Genomic DNA, 17,650 nt, shown 5'->3' with positions numbered 1-17,650 from the left:
ATTGTGTTAGGTGATTGCCCCACAGGGTTAGGTAATTGGCCCCGCAGGGTTAGAGCCCCCCGCAGGGGCTAGAAATAGGAGAAAAGCTACTGTGAAAAATACGAAGAATCGCTCCTTATGGAGGGATGTCGTGGAAAGGACTATACCCAATATTTTTAATAATGGGGAGGCTTGCTGATGCATGTAAACTTTTAGAAAGACACTTGTGGGGAGAATTTTTTTTTTTTTTTTTTGGGGGGGGGCAATTATTTTTCTTTCAAAGTATAGCTTTATGCACCTTCCCAATTTTGTCTTGAAGAGTAGAATAAGAATAAAAAATCTGTTTTTAAAACTATTGATCCTTGCAAGAAAAATCCATAAATAAATTTAAAAACCAAGAGATTTTACATTTAGTTTAAGATTTTTCATGCTTGGATGAATATTTTTTAAAACCAATTTGATATTCTTATATTAATCAACAAGACAAATTCAAAAAGACGCATAAAGCAATACTTTGAAAGAAAAAAAGTTGCACCTCCAGAATAAACTTCTAAAATTTTTAATGCATGGAAACACCTTCCCCCCATTTCCCCTCAAGGACAAAATCAATTTTTTATATTTAGGTTTCTTATATGACGTTTAAACTGTAGATGTTGATTACAAATTCAATGTCCAAAATTGATCCACTCTACTGTACATTGTTATAATTTAATATTTGATGTGGGTATAAACATTAGACATAGATGGTCAATCTGACCCCATTTTTTTCTTAAAAAGAAACCTTTGTTCACTTTTTGTTGTATATGAAATACAGCCCTATAGGCAACATTATTTGCAACTAAATTTTGTAATGATATAATTTTTAGAAAGATAACTTTATTATAAGAAATTAAATTATTTATAACTAACTTATTATATGTTGTGTCATAGGCTTCACATTATATGATGGAAGAAATATTTTCTTCAAATATTTCACCCAAGGAAAGCTTTAACCTAAGATATTCAACAATTTATAGCTGATACATAATGTAAACAAAATTCCCTTGTGCTGTCTCTAGGTTATCTCTATTGTATAAATGAACGTACAAAAGAGGAAGAGAGAGAGAAGGAAATAGACAGAAAAGTGAGGGAGAGGGGAGGGGGAAGAAATATAGAGAAAAATAGACAGAGATATTTATTGTTCACCCTTAGATGATGTAAATTTTTTGATAGACTTTTTTGAATTTAAGAAAAAGATAGAGAATGAGACAAAACCAAGTATCATATTTTATTAATATTGCTTATACAAGAAAGGTCATTCAAAATTATTTCACCAATATTAAGGTCAAGTGACAAAAATTTAAATTTCCACCTACTTCGCCCCCAGAGGGGGCAATAGTAGAAGGAAAATTCAAATTTTGATCACATGACCCAAATTGTTGAAATAATTTTAATATCCTTTCTAGCATTCACAATATTACGAAAATATGATAAATAACTATTCTCGTATTCATTCGAATCCGGTGGATAGGAACCGGTTCTCATCCATACGAAAAAACTATGTCTAGCATCGAATTATATCCAGTTTTCTACGAATATAGAAATGTACAATCATAAGATGAAAACCAGTTTTTTAGCCGGTGCCTTCGGCACCACGGGGCTAAAAAAACTAGTTTTAATCTTATAATTGTACATTCTATATCCGCGGAAAGCCGTTTATAATACGATGCGAGAAATAACTTTTATATTCACAAAATATAGCGTTTGCGTAACATAAATCATAAATTATCCTTCATGTAACTACCCCTTTACTTTAAAGTACAAATATTTTATACTATTTACATATTTTTATACTTTTATACCTAGAAAAGTTATTGTGATTTGATCTCTTGACTTTAATCCAGTTTGAATTATTGTAACAACTTTGTTTATATTTATTAGAATAGAGACAAAATATTTAATATTTTACCTACCTATTGTTTTTATAGCATAAAGAAAATATTTTTCAATAACATTCCTATATAAATATTTTTATTATAATACTGAAAATGAATCTTAAGGTATTTTTATTGATGCATTTTTAACATTTTACATTTTTTAACTGTTATATTTTTGTACAATTTATTTGACTATTTTGTCTTCCAATATTGTTAAATGTTATTTTTTTATTGCTAAATAACCTATTATTATTATTATTAAAATGTTATGTTGTTGATTTGTATTGCAGAACTACTATGGCCTCCCGGCCAACACTTGCAGTCGCCAGGAAGAGTCCATTAAAATCCAAGAAAGGGGTGAAGAAGGCCCCAAAACAGCCCTGGGTTGAAACTATAAATGATTTGGATGTGTATAAGCCAAGTAAAGATATGATGGAAAATAAAAAGGCACAAAGAAAGTCACAAAATAAAGTTTTAGCTAAGGTAAGATAAATTCTTTCTCTTTCAAAATGTTTGTTATCTCTGTACAATACACACAATCATATAAATACCCGGGATTGTTAATTTCAAATTAGAAAAAAAGATTTTTAAAGAAAATTGTTAGCTGAAATTTTGAATGTATGAAAGGGAATCACAATCCGTTTTCCCAATATTATATAGGAAAACCAAAATAAGCCTAAAAATCAATTGCTCTAATGGTTAAACTAATAAACAACCTACTTATTTATATATCCAATCTATCTGTCAGTGCAACATCTCTAATGATGTCTTTATTTGTAGGTTGCAATGAATGATAAAAGACGACATGTAGACCCAGAGAGACAAAAACAAGTAGAACAACAAATAATGCTCTCATACCAAACACAACCCTCACAGGTGAAAAAAATATTCTCAACAAGGGGGTGGGAGATTTTTTTACGCATGGAGACGGCTCTAACTTTGCGGGGATACTTAGTACTCAATATAAAACAATGGATATAAAAATTACGTGGATATACATAGAACTTATTTTATTATTGGTCAGTTCGCTAATCCAGTAGGATAGATGGGGTGGGGTGAAGGGGGTGTATCGTTACTTAGGCCCACTGCGAGTTTCACTTTATTAGAAAACATGAAAATCTAGAGTAACATTCAAGCATTATAATATTTATTTATAAAACTAATCTGACGTAAAGTAATAAACAAGCGAATAACTATCTCCCTTTTTATCAATATATTTGAAAATAAGGGGGGGGTTTATTAGTGCTAATGAAGGTAGGAACTTTATGTGAAAGCGCTGAATATCTCTTTCTGATTATAACTGTGTGTAGCTTCAAATTTTTGTTTATACTTTTTTCTTGAATTAAAAATAAATTTTTATTTATTTTTAGAATGTTGAAGCTATCTTAGCACGCAGCGAACAAGTTATGGGCATTTGTCAAGGTATTTAGTTTTAATTTTAATCAAAGAAATAGGCTCGGATTTAAACTATCTACTTTAGGGAGGGAGGGGACATTCGGCTGTTTATTTCACTAATCCCCAAATTCTTATAATAACGTTTTTTATTTTTTGCCTAATGGGGACTTTTATTGAATTTTATGATTGGATCATTCAGTTGACAGTCCAAACATTTGAACCACTAATTTTAATCTATAGAAAGGGTAATTTTGTGTATCATAATTGGTATGAACATGAATGTATTGGCCATTGTCTTATCCTTTTAGATAAAACTCAAAATATAAGCAATGTTTCCCATCGTGTAGTAAGTATAGCGCATTCGATTGAGTAGTTTCAGTTATTACATAGAACAATCAATGTTACTGTATCATATCGTACCTACCTCTTTTAATTTTTTGGGGAAAAATCTAAAATAAGGGGGGGGGAAGTTTGTACACTTATAGGAAATGAAATTCAGTATCAAAGTTTGGGAGGGACGTGTGGGCTTGTTTTTAAAGTTATCAACCTAATTCTTTTTGTAAAATCTCTTATATGACTGGATGTACACGGAAAACTTTGAAAAATTGAATTTTGGTACTTTCCTTCAAGAGGCTAGTGGAGCAAAAGACCCCCTAAAACACTAAAAATATGAGTTCTGAGCTTATTTTTAGAGATATCAACCTAATTTTTTAAATGAAAACTTTTTAAAAATAACTGAACTTAGTAACCATTACACATTTCATTTTGGGACTTTCCTTCTAGGGGTTTGTGGAGCAAGAGACCCCCCAAAACTAAGAGAAGGAGTTCTGAGCTTATTTTTGAAGATATCAACCTGATTTTTTTCAAAGAAAACTTTTTTAAAATAACTGAACTAAGTAACCATTACACATTTCATTTTGGGACTTTCCTTCTAGGGGCTTGTGGAGCAAGAGACCCCCCAAAACTAAGAACAGGAGTTCTGAGCTTATGTTTGAAGATATCAACCTGATTTTTTTCAATGAAAACTTTTTAAAAGTAACTGAACTTAGTAACCATTACACATTTCATTTTGGGACTTTCCTTCTAGGGACTTGTGGAGCAAGAGACCCCCCAAAACTAAGAGAAGGAGTTCTGAGCTTATTTTTGAAGATATCAACCTGATTTTTTTCAAAGAAAACTTTTTAAAAATAACTGAACTAAGTAACTAATACACATTTCATTTTGGGACTTTCCTTCTAGGGGCTTGTGGAGCAAGAGACCCCCCAAAACTAAGAACAGGAGTTCTGACCTTATTTTTAAAGATATCAACCTGATTTTTTTCAATGAAAACTTTTTAAAAGTAACTGAACTTAGTAACCATTACACATTTCATTTTGGGACTTTCCTTCTAGAGTCTTGTGGAGCAAGAGATCCCCCAAAACTAAGAGAAGGAGTTCTGAGCTTATTTTGAAGATATCAACCTGATTTTTTTAAAGAAAACTTTTTAGAAATAACTGAACTAAGTAACCATTACACATTTCATTTTTGGACTTTCCTTCTAAGGGCCTTGTGGAGCAAATGACCCCCCAAAACTAAGAATAGAAGTTCTGAGCTTATTTTTGAAGATATCAACCTGATTTTTTTAAAGAAAACTTTTTAAAAATAACTGATCTAAGTGACCATAACACATTTCATTTTGGGACTTTCCTTGTAGGGGCTTGTGGAGCAAGAGACCCCCCAAAACTAAAAATAGGAGTTCTGAGCTTATTTTTAAAGATATCATCCTGAATTTTTTAAAAGAAAACTTTTTAAAAATAACTGATCTAAGTGACCAGAACACATTTCATTTTGGGACTTTCCTTTTAAGGGATTGTGGAGCAAAAGACCCCCCAAAACTAAAAATAGGAGTTTTAAGCTTATTTCTAAAGATATCAACCTGATTTTTTAAAGGAACTTTTTTAAAATAACCGAACTAAGTAACCTTTACAGATTTAATTTTGGGACTTTCTTTCTAGGGGCTAGTAAAGCAAAAGATCCCTGAAAACCATAAATATTAGTTCTGAGCTTATTTTTAAATATATTAGGTAAGCTGATTTATTAAGAAAAACTTTTTTCATTTAACTGAACTCCAAATTAATCAGCAATGTTCACCCGTAATAATTAAAACTGTATAATTATTAGATAAATATGAATATATTGATATATTAATATAATCACCATGTTATAATGTAATAATTAAAATGTCTATGTGATTGTCTCATAACAAGGTTGAAAGAGTTATTGAATAAAAGTTCTTATTATTATTATTATTAACTACGTAGCCACAACAGATTTGCTAAAAATCAGGTTGATATCTTTAAAAATAAGCTCAGAACTCATATTTTTAGTGTTTAGGGGGATCTTTTGCTCCACAAGCTGCTAGGAGGAAAGTCCCAAAATGAAATGTGTAATGGTTACTTAGTACGGTTCTGTCTAAAAAAATTTTCTTTAAAAAATCAGGTTGACCAAGTAACCATTACACATTTCATTTTGGGTCTTTCCTACTGGGAGCTGGTTGGGCAAAAGACCTCCAAAACACTGAAAATATGAGTTCTGAGCTTATTTTTAAAGATATCAATAATGTAGTGGTAATCAAGAGTGTGTAATGGTTACTTAGTTCAGTTATTTTAAAAAGTTTTCTTATAAAAAATCAGGTTGATATCTTTAAAAAAAACTCAGAACTAATATTTTTAGTTTTGGGGAGTCTTTTGCTCCACAAGCCTCTGGAAGGAGCGTCCCAAAATGAAATGTGTAACAGTTAGGTACTTAGTTCAATTACATTAAAAAAGTTTTCTTTGAAAAAATAAGGTTGATATCTATAAAAAAAAGCTCAGAACTCATATTTTCAGTGTTTTGGGGGGGTCTCTTGCTCCACAATCCCCTAAAAAGAAAGTTCTAAAATGAAATGTGTTATGGTCACTTAGATCAGTTATTTTATAAAAGTTTTCTATAAAAAAATTAGGTTGATATCTTCAAAAATAAGCTCAGAACTCCTGTTCTTAGTTTTGGGGGGTCTCTTGCTCCACAAGCCCCTAGAAGAAAAGTCCCAAAATGAAATGTGTAATGGTTACTTAGGTAGTTCAGTTATTTTAAAAAAGTTTTCTTTAAAAAAAATCAGGTTGATATCTTCAAAAATAAGCTCAGAACTCCTGTTCTTAGTTTTGGGGGGTCTCTTGCTTTACAAGCCCCTAGAAGGAAAGTCCCAAAAGTCAGTTATTTTAAAAAAGTTTTCTTTGCAAAAAAAAATCAGGTTGATATCTTCAAAAATAAGCTCAGAGCTCCTTTTCTTAGTTTTTGGGGGTCTCTTGCTCCACAAGCCCCTAGAAGGAAAGTCCCAAAATGAAATGTGTAATGGTTACTAAGTTCAGTTATTTTTTAAAAGTTTTCTTTGAAAAAAATCAGGTTGATATCTCTAAAAATAAGCTCAGAACTCCTTTTCTTAGTTTTGGGGGGTCTCTTGCTCCACAAGCCCCAACAAGGAAAGTCCCAAAATGAAATGTTTAGTAGTTACTTAGTTCAGTTATTTTAAAAAAGTTTTCTTTGAAAAAAATCAGGTTGATATCTTCAAAAATAAGCTCAGAACTCCTTTTCTTAGTTTTGGGGGGTCTCTTGCTCCACAAGCCCCTACAAGGAAAGTCCCAAAATGAAATGTGTAATGGTTACTTAGTTCAGTTATTTTTAAAAAGTATTCTTTGAAAAAAATCAGGTTGAAATCTTCAAAAATAAGCTCAGAACTCCTTTTCTTAGTTTTGGGGGGTCTCTTGCTCCACAAGCCCCTAGAAGGAAAGTCCCAAAATGAAATGTGTAAAGGTTACTAAGTTCAGTTATTTTTAAAAAGTTTACATTTAAAAAATTAGGTTGATATCTCTAAAAATAAGCTCAGAACTCATATTTTTAGTGTTTTGGGGGGTCTTTTGCTCCACTGGCCCCTTGAAGGAAAGTACCAAAATTCAATTTTCAAAATTTTCCGTGTACATCCAGTCATATAAGAGATTTTACAAAAAGAATTAGGTTGATAACTTTAAAAACAAGCCCACACGTCCCTCCCAAACTTTGATACTGAATTTCATTTCCTATAAGTGTACAAACTTCCCCCCCCCTTACATTTTGTTCTTAAAGGTATAATAAATGGTGGTAAAATTACACCCACCCAACTACCCCTTCCACCCGTGCCTGCCGAGCCTCGCCTTCAACCCGAAGGCGCCGGGGGCGGAGATGGGGGTGGCACAGAGCCTGGGGAGGAGGAGGAGGCGCCCCTGGCCCCACCTCAATACATGAATAGCGCGGCATTGAGCGAGATTGCGGGAGAACTTCTTATCACTGTCAGAGAACTTAGAGAAGAATTATTACAGGTATTATCAATCAATCATTAACCTATTATTTAAAGTTGTTAATGTTTTTTTTTTTGTCTGAAGCTTAAGATCTTACTAACTACTGAACCGATTAGGTTCTCCTCCATTTTAGGTGAGCTTCACATGGGTCCTGCAATGGTTTTAGGCTATCTTATTTTCAGTTTTAAGTCTTGAGATGGTTTTAAGCTATTTATAGCTCCTTTTTGCCAAGTCGAATACAGACGCTAGTATTTCAATAAAGTGGAAGCTAATTTTTTGCACTGTTTAGCATTAGTACAACACAATATGAATATTATAGCCTTCATGAATCATATAAAGAGAGATTAGGAAATGATAAAACAAAAATTTTAAACAATTAAATAAAAAATATTTCTTTGACTATTATCCAGGGCGACCACTGCATACTATATATACTATTTATACTATATAGGATGAGTTTGGATACTATATCATACTATATGACAAAAATTTACTATATATACTATATAATATTACCTTTATTTGACCAAAATTTACTATATATACTATATGATATTAAATTTAAATAACAATAAACGAATATTGTCAGTTTTGAGACAACGCCTCTGAAGGAGCGTTTTGTCTTATTTTTACAGTAGGTTTTCTCCTATTTCTAGCCCCTGCGGGGGGCTTTATCTCTGATGGGCAATAATTAACCTTTGACTTACCTAACCTAAAAATGCATAAAGCTCTACAGTAATTGAGAAAATCCTGAAAATATATTATTGTTTGTGATTATGTTTTCAATATCAGTTATTTTTCATAGAATTAACTTAACTGGGGAGGGAAAAGTTTTGCCACTTTCGCTTACTCCGTGATTAATATTAAGGTAGGTATTAATGTGAGACTGTAGGTTAGTTGGGATAAAAGTTTACTTTTGGGTATTAGTTCACTTTGATTTATTTATTTTTTGGATAGGTTTCCAGGTTCAGGTGATGCAGGCTGGAAGGTGGTTTTTGGACAGGTAAAAGAATTTAAAATTTTTGTTTGAAGATTAAGAGATCAACTTATATTAAACAAAATATGCACCTTTCAGGATGTTATTAACATCTGAAGAAAAAATTAAAATTAGCCTCCTTGGTCAAGTCCTGCAGGCCTCCAGGTTTACTCTGGACAGGTAAAAAATAATTTTTTTTTATTTTAAGAGTTAGAGGTCAACTTTTAAAACAGAATATGTGTTTTTGATCTTATTAATATATCTGAAGAAAATGTATAAATCGGCCTCCAAGTTTAGGTCTTGCAGGCCTCCAGGTCCACTCTGGACAGGTAAACAATCAAATTTCTTATATGAAGAGTTAGAGGTCAATTTATATAACAGAATATGCATTTATTTGGATAATATTAACATATTATATACTAACATAATATTTTACCTGTCCAGAGTCCATCTGGAGGCCTGCAGCACCTTAACCTAGCCTGGAGGTCGATTGTCATTTTTTCTTTAAAACACATAAATAGTATCTAAAAAAGATGCTTATGTTGTTTACATGAACTATCAACTCTGGCCAAAGCGCTGAGCTCCCTAGCCTGCCTAGCCGCAGCGCTCGGCCCCCTTGCCTGCCTAGCCGCAGCGCTCGGCTCCCTAGCCTAAAACCTAACCAAACCTAAAATAGTTGTTTGTCTTTGTCAGGGGGGGGGGGTACTCAAATTTTCAAAATTGAAAAAAAAATTTCTAACGCCAACTAACCTTTAACCCCTTTAACTAATTTTTAACTCCGGTACCACCGTCATATTTTATTCAAATATTTTTTACTGACCTACCTAAAAAGATTTTGTTTCAATATCTTTAAAAGCTTAGAAGAGGCACTGAATGTAATTTATATCTTAATAAACAAAAATTTGAAAAAAATAATGACCAAGTCCCCCCGCAGGGTTGGTTATAAGGGAAAAAATTTTTGAAAAAAAATAACATGGTTTTTTTTAAAGATACCAAAACTTTGGGTAATTAGTGACCCAGCCCAAAAGATTTTACCCAATTATCTTTAAAACTAAGTGAGTAGCACCCAAAATAAAATTGGCGGTATGACGTGGCACGAGTCACCACATTCCCCCCCCCCCCTTTAAAATTTTGATGTTATACCTGTCCTGAGTCCACCTGGAGGCCTGAAGCACCTAAACCTGGAGGCTAATTTTATTTTTTCCTTAAAATATATAAATAATATCAAAATATAAGCTCATTTTGTTTAACAAATATTCCATTAACTGTTCAAATCAGAAGTTTGATTTTTACCTTCCTAGAGTCCACCTGAGGGTCTCCAGCACCTGAACCTGGAGGCTAAATGTCATTTTTTTTCTTCAAATGTGTAAAAAATATCCAAAAAGATGCATACTTTGTTTTATACGTTGACCTCTAACTCTTCAAACAAGAAATTTGAATTTTACCTGTCCAGAGTGGACCTGGAGGCCTGCAGAACCAGATCTTGGAGGTCGATTTTAATTTTTTCTTCAGTTATGTTAATAACATCCAAAAAGATGCATTTTCTGTTTTATAAGTTGACCTCTAACTATTCTAATAAGTTTCTGTTTTATAAGTTGACCCCTAACTATTCTAATAAGAAATTTGAATTTTTCACATGTCCAGAGTGAACCTGGATGCCTGCAGGACCATAAATTGGAGTCTGATTTTAATTTTTTTTCTTCAGATATGTTAATAACATAAAGATACATATTTTGTTTATTAAGTTGATCTCTAACTCTTCAAACAGAAATTTAAATTTTTTTTTACTTGTCCAGAAACCACCTTCCAGCTAGCCTGCAGCACCTAAACCTGGAAACCTATCCAAAAAATGATTAAATATACGTGAAGTTCTACCCAAAAGTAAACTTTTATCCCTAATGACCTATAGACGAATATTAATACCTAGCCTAATAATCAAAGAGAAAGCGAAAGTGGCAAAACTCCCCCCCCCCCCCCCACTTATATGTGAAATTTCTTTGATAACAGCTTTGCCTTGTGTTATTATTGATGATTTATATACTATGTATTACTAAATAAAACAAAGTCCGATACTATATCATACTATATGAGTAAGAAAAAATATACTATATGTACTATATGGATTTAAAAAATATACTATAAAAATACTATATTTATTTGGTTTTGGAGTGGTCGCCCTGATTATCTTTTCACATGTCTATCCACATGCAGGGAAAAGGGAATACGATTCTGACAAACAATTCTAAGTGAAAATTTCCCCACTACCCCTTTCATTTTTTTCTCACTTCCTTTTAGTTACATAAAAAACCAAGTTTAACGCCAACTCTACGCCAACAAAATATTTAATTTTCGGCAATTTTAAATGGAATTAATAGGCTGGTTAGCCGGCCCCTATTCACATGATGAAAAGAAGCAAGATAAAGAATTGAACTAGATCCTTTTTTTATATTAATATATCTACCTTTTTACCTTTCTATATTCTAGGAAAGAGAAGCTAGAGAAAGATTAGAACAAGAAGTTGTTCAACAAAGAAAATTACTTTTGGAGCTTTGCAAGTAAGACTTATTGCACTAGATAAATTTTGATGTTTTTAAGTGCCAAAAATTGTACCGGAAGCTGCCAGCAGGCAATTAATGTCAAATTATTGAGATCTCCTTCTTGAGCAAACAACACTAACTTAACTTTGGTTGTTTTCTTAAGTCAGACCGACGACTTAATAGTTGTTACTTTAAAAGAAAAAGAGACAATGTTTATTTTGATTAGGGTTGGCAATCCGGAATCCGTTTTTTAATAGCGGATTCCGGATTCTCATTTGGTAGGCTAAAATTAGCGTTCTGAGTTTTTTCTTTCAACTCCTCCTCTTTGAAGGCAAAGATTTTCATCATTATATATAATATCTTTTAAAATCTAGTTCGATTCTCGGAAGTGAATTATAGAGGACACCAAGAACATTGATTTTTAGGACATATGTAGCACTTAATTTAAAAAAAAAAATTAAAAATCCTTTAAAAATATTACTAGAATCCAGAATCCGAATCCGGAATCCGCCAAAAATAAGAATCCGGAATCCGTCACTTTTTTTGACGGATTCTTTAAGAATCCGGAATCCGAATCCGGCCCAAAAATTCGACGGATTGCCATCACTAATTTAGATAGAGCAATTTCATCATGTTTGTTTTCTATTGCAGAGAAGTTGTTAGATTACAAGTAAATTGTTCCACAGATACATTACAACAAACTAGAATAGTTTAATTTCAACACACAGTCACAGATTTATTTATGCTTGCATTTTTATTTTTTATTCTACAGGGATAGGTATAAGACATTAAAAAAATACATCAATTTTAAAAACAGAGATTTCGTGATTTCCTTAAGTTGAATCATGTAGTGTTAATGAAATAACCAGGGCTCGGCATCTGCGCGTCAGGATATCAACCTTTTACAATTTTAAAAAATAAGTTAGAAGTCTTGACCTGACCAAAATATGGCAGACCCTATTTTTAAACAAATTTCAAAGTATCTAAAGGGGTTTTAATTTGAGGATATAGCGGCAAACGCGCGGCCGCCGAGCACTGGAAATTACCCAGGCCTTCCTAAATTATGAAAATTAAAGGGAACCATGAAAGGTAAAATAAAGAAAAAAACCATCAGCATAGGTACACAATCTTACATGATTCAAATTTATTAAAATCACTAAATATCTTTCATTTATTTTACAACGTGTTTTGGTAAACCATTTAATGTTAAAGTCTTATCCTTTTCCCCTGATTTTTAGTCACACATTAAAATTGTTCTATATACATGGTTTATTATTTTATTCATTTTTATATAGAAAAATACCCTTTGAATTGGCTGTTTTCCCCTTCAAATTTACCTAAATATGTATAATTGTAGATTTCTTTTATTATTACGTATAAATACTGGCTTCCATTATTTTATATTATTATGATTAAATAGTGAAATGGAGTAGGATATGCCACTAAAACTATATTGCCTTCAACTTTTGTGCAAGTCAAATTGTGCATTGATTTTGCGAATTTATACGGTTGACTTTAAGTAATGCTTTTGTCCCATTTTCGACTATCAGAAAATTTGGAAGCAAACTAGTTTTTCTTTTGGTGTTAAATCCCTCCCTAATAGGTAAAGGTAAGCAAGATAAAAAAAATTCTAGTGCCTATAACAGTTATTTATCGCATCGTATTATTAAAAGCCTTCCGCGAATATAAAAATGTACAATTATAAGATTGAAATTAGTTTTGGTGGCCCCGAAATTCTAACAAAACTGGTTCTAATCCTATGATTGTACATTTTTATACTCGTAGAAAACTGGATATAATATTAATATGATACGATACATGATTTTCAGTATGGCTTACAACTGGTTCTAATCCAGAGGATATTTATCGGTTTCGAAGCCATACTGGAATATGTGTTAAATTATTTGTTCTAATCCACACTAGCCCAGTGACGTTTACAATTTTAAGTTTACCTCAGAAGGGTTTGGCATTTGATTGAAATTAGGTGGCGACATTTTCAATAATGAGTGAAATAATACCTCAGACTAAAGGCTTGGATGTTTTTAAATGATCTGGAATGCAGGTTTAAGTAGGTGTCAACATTCCCCTGAGAAGAAGGATTGAAGATAGTCTTACTTCTTATTTAAGGCTCACATCCCCCTGTCAAAATTCTCTTGACGACCTAATTGAATGAAACAAGGATTTCCAAGCATTTATTTTAAGTTAGGTAAAATTAGGAGTTTTAATGTTTGAGAGGGTTATACAACCCGTTACCCCCCGCCCCCCTTTGGATGTCTATGATAAACAAGATTATATAAAAAATGAAAATTGATTAAAATCGCCTTATTTCATCTACAAATGTCCCATTCCCATAGAAACTTGAAAAATTCTACTGAACACAAATTATTATTTTGCGGGTATATTTATTCTTTATGAAAATATGCTTATTTAAACTTTTAATCATCATATTCCTAAAAATTATTGTTAAAATAACGTTTTACAGCAAAGCTACTATTTGATTAACCATTTAAATACCAAGTTTGCACATAACATAAGTATATACTTAAGTGCCATTAAATTTCATATTTCATCTTTTACTTCTTCAATTTATTTGGGTTTAAATGCATAGTAAAGAATTAAAAGGCATTGATTAATGATTATAGCTGGAATCATATAAAAATTAGTGGGTAAATCTATTAATAACCAGTGAATTTTATAAAAACCTATGTTTCCCGATTTTTAGACAACCAGAAGGAATATGAACACTGATTAAAACTTGTTTCTTGTTGAAAATACACCAAATTTATTTCAGATTATTCTTAATATCTTTTATAAGTTACTAATGATTAATCATATCATTAACACAGCACATAATACTACCGAGAAAAAAATTCTGTTTGATTTCTGTTTATGTAAACTTTTAATCTGATACTATGTTTTATAGGATTTCCTTGTGTAAGGGTGTTTTTGCAATTTACACTATTCTAAAAATGCCTTTTAGAACAAGTGAAAAAAGCGCTTTTAGCATAAAATAAATTTCTTAGATACATCTTTATATAAGTTACTAGCGGCTTCGCCCCTTGTCTCAAGGAAATCTTCTGCAAAAAAAAATTGGGGGGTATTTTTTTTATTTTTGGGGGGGTTGGGGGTGTACCACCCCCCAAGTAAATAGCCTAAAACCACCACTGGACCAGTAGGTATATTCCCTGAAGAGTAGAATCCGATCGGTTCAGTGGTTACCGAGATCTTAAGCTTCAGACGGACGGACGGACAGACAGACAGACAGACAGGCAGACAAGCTACTTTGTATCAGCTCATACCAATAACGAAATTCGGAAAAAATCACGAAACCTATACGTGTTTTTCAGCTGTCGTTGGGGGGCAACACATCGTAAAATTGACGACCTCTCCATTTGCCCCCCAAATATTATTCTAGATTTAATTCCCTTGTTGGTTATACCTCATTCCTGACTTTGTATTATAGATAATACCTTTAAGATCTTAAATGCGCCGTTATTTCAAGAAATATTTAAATAACACTTAATATAAATTTGATATATTTTTAACAGAGAACCAGGACTCAAAATTATTTTTCCATATTCCTATTGTTGGTCGTCAAAAAAAAACTGGAAACGCAGTTTATTTAACTCATCCTAGCTGTAGGTAGGTATACCTAGATTTTTGTATGATTCCACCTAATTTTTCCAATGATTGTGTTAAAATCTCTGGCTTAAATGTTAGCTTTCTATGTGATAAGTTTAAATGATTATTAATATTATTAAATTATTATAATTGTTCATACCTTCATTAGTAATTATAGTTGTCAATTCTTTAAAGAAATATACAATTCTTATATATAAATAAACTGTTTTTAATTTTGTGGCGTAACGCTTTACGCTTTGGGAGAAATGTAGATATAAAGAGTTAAGACTCTAGGGGGCTAGATGTCGCTTCGGGTAAATAGAATTACAAGAGAAGAACTATAGTGTGAACCCCTTTTTCGTAAATCTGACAAAGGAACTCATCCAGCTGACAAAACACCTTAAAATTTTTCGAGTATATAATTTCTAGAAAGCTAACTTTATATTAAGAAATTCAACAATACATAGCTAACTTATTAAAGGATTTGTAATATGCTTTACACTATACTAGAAAAATAAATTTTTACACGATATAATTTACGTGAGAAAAGCTTTATCTTAAGTATACGACAATTTACAGCTGACTTTATATGAACACTAGCGGCTTCGCCCCTAGCCTCTAGGGGCTTTGCCTCAAGAGGTATAATTACATCTTCTAATACTTACCCAGAAGAACGGATCGCAAATTTTCGCACCTACCCAGCAGGAAAACATTTTCTCGTTTAAATAACGAATTCGTAAAAAAATAGTCTAATGTGTTCTCAAGAAAATTACTACTGGTGCTGCTCATAGTCTAATGTGTTCGCAAGAATTTTTTTGGGGGGAGGGGTAAATTTTCATTTTTGGGGGTGTCCCACCCCCCAAGAAAATAGCTTAAAACCACCACAGGACCGATAGGTATATACCCTGAAGAGTAGAATCCAATCGGTTGAGTGGTTACCGAGATCTTAAGCTTCAGACGGACGGAGAGACATCAAGCTACTTTGTATTATAGAAAATGAAAAAAATATGCCCTTTCTTATTATCCATATGTGTGTACAGTGTATACACAGTACAACGCTAGGTCCTGTTGAAAACGTAACGAACTTACTGTTGTATTGCTATTTGTTGTTATTTTATTTTTATGTTTTATATAATTTATTTCGAGGTAAACATGAAACAACCTATGAATTTATGTATTTTAAATGTTTATAATTGATATGAATTACGAATTAAAGAATATAAATCATTTACATTTGAAGTCCGAGATATTATTTTTTGTTTTAATAGAAACTCAAGAAAAATCTATGATTTTATTAATTTAAATTCATAAAGGGATTTTTATTATTTTATAACGATTGCAATAGATAAAGCATATTTATTATTAATGCACAGATAAAACATAGATGTGAAGCAACAATATGAAGGCAGTACTTTATGTGATGGACTTGATTCGAGTAAAAGTTGAAAGAACAGCTCAAAATAACTCTAATGTGTAAAACTAGAAAATTTCAGTTTAATTTAACCAATGACAAGTTATTAAAGTTCTGTTATCCTCCTGCAGAATTTCACATTAGATATTATTACTCTAGAGTAATCACTCTACTTTCGGGTACTAGATAACTAGACCTCTCTCCGCGCACCTTGAAACATACATACAATACTTATGATTGCGGTGTAAAGCGTCCATTCACCCGTCAGACAACCAACTCTCTGAGAAGTCCCAACTGTGCATGGTAGCGAGTTGCGCCTGTTTTGGGCCAAGGCATTCCCCCCACTCTAACTATTTACTAGTTAAGACGCAGTGTCGGGCCAAGATTCGAACCTATCACCTTCCCGACGACAAGCGGATGCGCTACGTGTTGAGCCACGGTCGCGGGTAGATATTTCAAGGATGACAACATCCATAAAAGCGAAGCACTGAAACAGTAGGACAAACGGACATTAACACTTATATAGTGTCAGAAATGAATAATCAGAATATAAATGTATAAGAGTCGAAGCAAAGTTATAAGTAAATTTGTTGAAAGACTGCTTTATACAGGATTATCTTTATGGACATACTTACATTTTTAGGACTTAATTATAGAGTTGCTTCGCTGATAACATTATACTTTTTTGTCCCAGGAATCAATATACCAAAAATCAGACCAATCGGACGATTAGATCACACAAAAATTTATTGTTAAAAAAGTAATAAATTCAACATGTTTAAAATGGACGTACGGACATTTTGGTAATGATTATAGAGTTGCTACGCTTTCTAAATCGTACCTAATTACTAAAGGAATCACCATGCAAAATTACGGACGGACCGACCCTAATTATAGAAAAGTTTAGCTTTTAAAAAATTTCTGTGATTATCTACATCGTAACTATTATTAAACGTTTTGATGTGACTTTTGAAGTAGATAGTCTCAATATTCAATACTTACAAATCAGACAAACTGACATTGGCAAATATAAGGTGTCTAAGCCATAAATGTGAGAACTATTCATTTCGACGAACGGACGGACCCCCAATGGAGAAAAGTTTCCCATAAATAATTAAATTAAGTTCAATGGACTTTCTTACTTAGATATGACACTTCACGAACCAATCATAAATCAATTGTAGAAAAACATTAAATTTAACCTATTAGATTTTGTTTAATGCACATGTAAAGTCACCCTGAATTATATCGGATTTTCAAATTTTAGATCTCAGGATAGTTTCGGTAGATATTTTAGCCATGGCCCATACTGGAAAATAATTCCTCTAGGTTTCGAGTTGTTTGTTTATTTATCTGTAAACAAAAGGATATAAATTTTCATGTCAAAATCATTAATTTTCATGAAAACTTACATGTAAGCATTTCAACTTAACTCTCAACGTATTAGACAAAATAAAAATAAATAA

At 32.2% G+C, this 17,650-nt stretch overlaps 1 protein-coding gene across 1 annotated transcript; it reads left to right on the top strand.

The window, feature by feature from the left end:
* The first annotated feature begins 2,153 nt into the window (after positions 1–2,153).
* LOC145314254 (uncharacterized) lies at positions 2,154–13,136 on the top strand. Its single transcript, XM_080154098.1, has 7 exons — positions 2,154–2,378; positions 2,676–2,771; positions 3,266–3,317; positions 7,428–7,660; positions 11,100–11,170; positions 11,804–11,930; positions 12,391–13,136. The coding sequence occupies exons 1-6, from the start codon at positions 2,193–2,195 to the stop codon at positions 11,865–11,867; spliced, it is 702 nt and encodes a 233-aa protein (XP_080010224.1). The 5' UTR covers positions 2,154–2,192; the 3' UTR covers positions 11,868–11,930; positions 12,391–13,136.
* The last annotated feature ends 4,514 nt before the right edge of the window (positions 13,137–17,650 follow it).

The sequence above is a fragment of the Acartia tonsa genome, chromosome 3 (genome assembly GCF_053477335.1).
Source record: "Acartia tonsa isolate MP-2025a chromosome 3, ASM5347733v1, whole genome shotgun sequence".
Taxonomy (NCBI): Eukaryota; Metazoa; Arthropoda; class Copepoda; order Calanoida; family Acartiidae; genus Acartia; species Acartia tonsa.
This window is presented reverse-complemented; position numbering and strand designations above follow the sequence as displayed.